Source organism: Monopterus albus, unplaced genomic scaffold (assembly GCF_001952655.1).
Source record: "Monopterus albus unplaced genomic scaffold, M_albus_1.0 scaffold147.1, whole genome shotgun sequence".
In the NCBI taxonomy this organism is placed as follows: Eukaryota; Metazoa; Chordata; class Actinopteri; order Synbranchiformes; family Synbranchidae; genus Monopterus; species Monopterus albus.
This window is the reverse complement of record NW_018128027.1, coordinates 695,829-697,208: the sequence shown is the minus strand read 5'-3', so window position 1 is coordinate 697,208 and position 1,380 is coordinate 695,829. Positions and strand designations below refer to the sequence as shown.

The 1,380-nt window shown below is 45.7% G+C and overlaps 1 protein-coding gene across 1 annotated transcript in view; it reads right to left on the bottom strand.

Moving 5' to 3' along the window:
- dlgap2a (discs, large (Drosophila) homolog-associated protein 2a) overlaps positions 1-1,380 on the bottom strand; it is a 303,340-nt gene that overhangs the window by 21,120 nt on the left and 280,840 nt on the right. The window contains 1 exon segment of the mRNA XM_020614558.1: positions 738-1,123. Within this exon segment, the coding sequence (XP_020470214.1) occupies positions 738-1,123 (386 nt within the window).

The window sequence follows — 1,380 nt, the reverse complement described above, 5'->3', positions numbered from 1 at the left end:
AGAGGACCGGACCAGCCTACAAGGGCACATTTGAAATTGTATAAAATCAACTGAATGGAGGAGGACAGTGTTCCTTCTCGTCCTGAAGACGAGTTGAACGGTTTTGCTGTTGAGGTCAGGGCTTCAGATAGAGATGGAACCCAGAGCTCTGAAAATTGCTTTATTCGATGGTCTGTTTAGTTATGATAATAAATGTTTGAAAATTGATATTCGATTCCGATTATTCTTCATGAAGAACACGCTGCACCTGTGAGATACCAGACTCTTCACTATGCAACCTTTATACTGTGAGTGTCAAACAACACCAGGACCTGGTGTTGATGGAGTTGGAATCGGTTGGTATTAGAAAATGACGAACATGAATCTAAGTTAAGATCACACAGAGTGGGAGGTGGAAAAAGATGAGGGGAATACAGGAAAAGAGAGGGAGAAAAAACAAGAGGGGAAAGGGAGTGTGAACCAGCTTTGATAGAAAGAGAGAAAGGTACAGTGGACAGGGAGTGAATGAATGGAGTGAACCTGCTCCAGCATGAGTTGAATCTTAATTGACGGATTGCAGTAAGATGACTCACCCTTGCTATTTTTAGCTACTGAAAAGAGAGTACTGTTTCTGAGTTGAATTTATGTGTGTGAGAGTATAGTCTGCATTGTTATGCCACGATGAATACTCTAGGTTTGTGGATGTAAGATGTTTCGTGACATATTTTTCATTATACACATGTAGAGCCAGGACTAACCTGTATCCCAATGGATGATCGTGGTGTCTTCAGGTACTCCTCAGCCTTGGATACCAGGATAGCTTTGTCACATGTGAGCACAGAGCTGTGGCTGTCTGTGGATGGGTGCCTTTTGCTAGCCATGACTCCAGCCGCCTCCATGGCTATAGTAACCGCTTTGGCGCTGTCCAGGCTGTCGGTGGAGTTATAGAGGGCTCTGCCCGGGTTCAGCCCCAGGCTGAGACCATCAGATGCCCACATCCCAACATGAGGGTGCCTCCCCTCGTGGTAGGCATCCTGAGTGGACTCGGTGCTGCTCTGGGCTGTGATGGAGATAAGGGGCTTGGAGGTGGTGCGTGGCGGGACCGGAGGAGGGGTCTTCTTGTAGTTGGGCGTGTAGGTGATGGCTGGAAAAGGTGGAAAGACAATTAAAGCCATATTCATCCACTTAAAACTAGAGCATATGCCTGTATAATAGTAAAGGTGAATCTAATTCCCTTTAAACTTTCATTTCATCCTTTTTATATATTTATAAGCACTGTTCGCCAGACGTAGAGTTTTTATTGCTGAAATGCCGGCCCTATTATCTAGCAAGACAGCATAGTGCTGTGTTTCTGGCTGCTGTGTATGTTAGCCCAAGAGCTAATCCCTCTGCGGCTCCCCA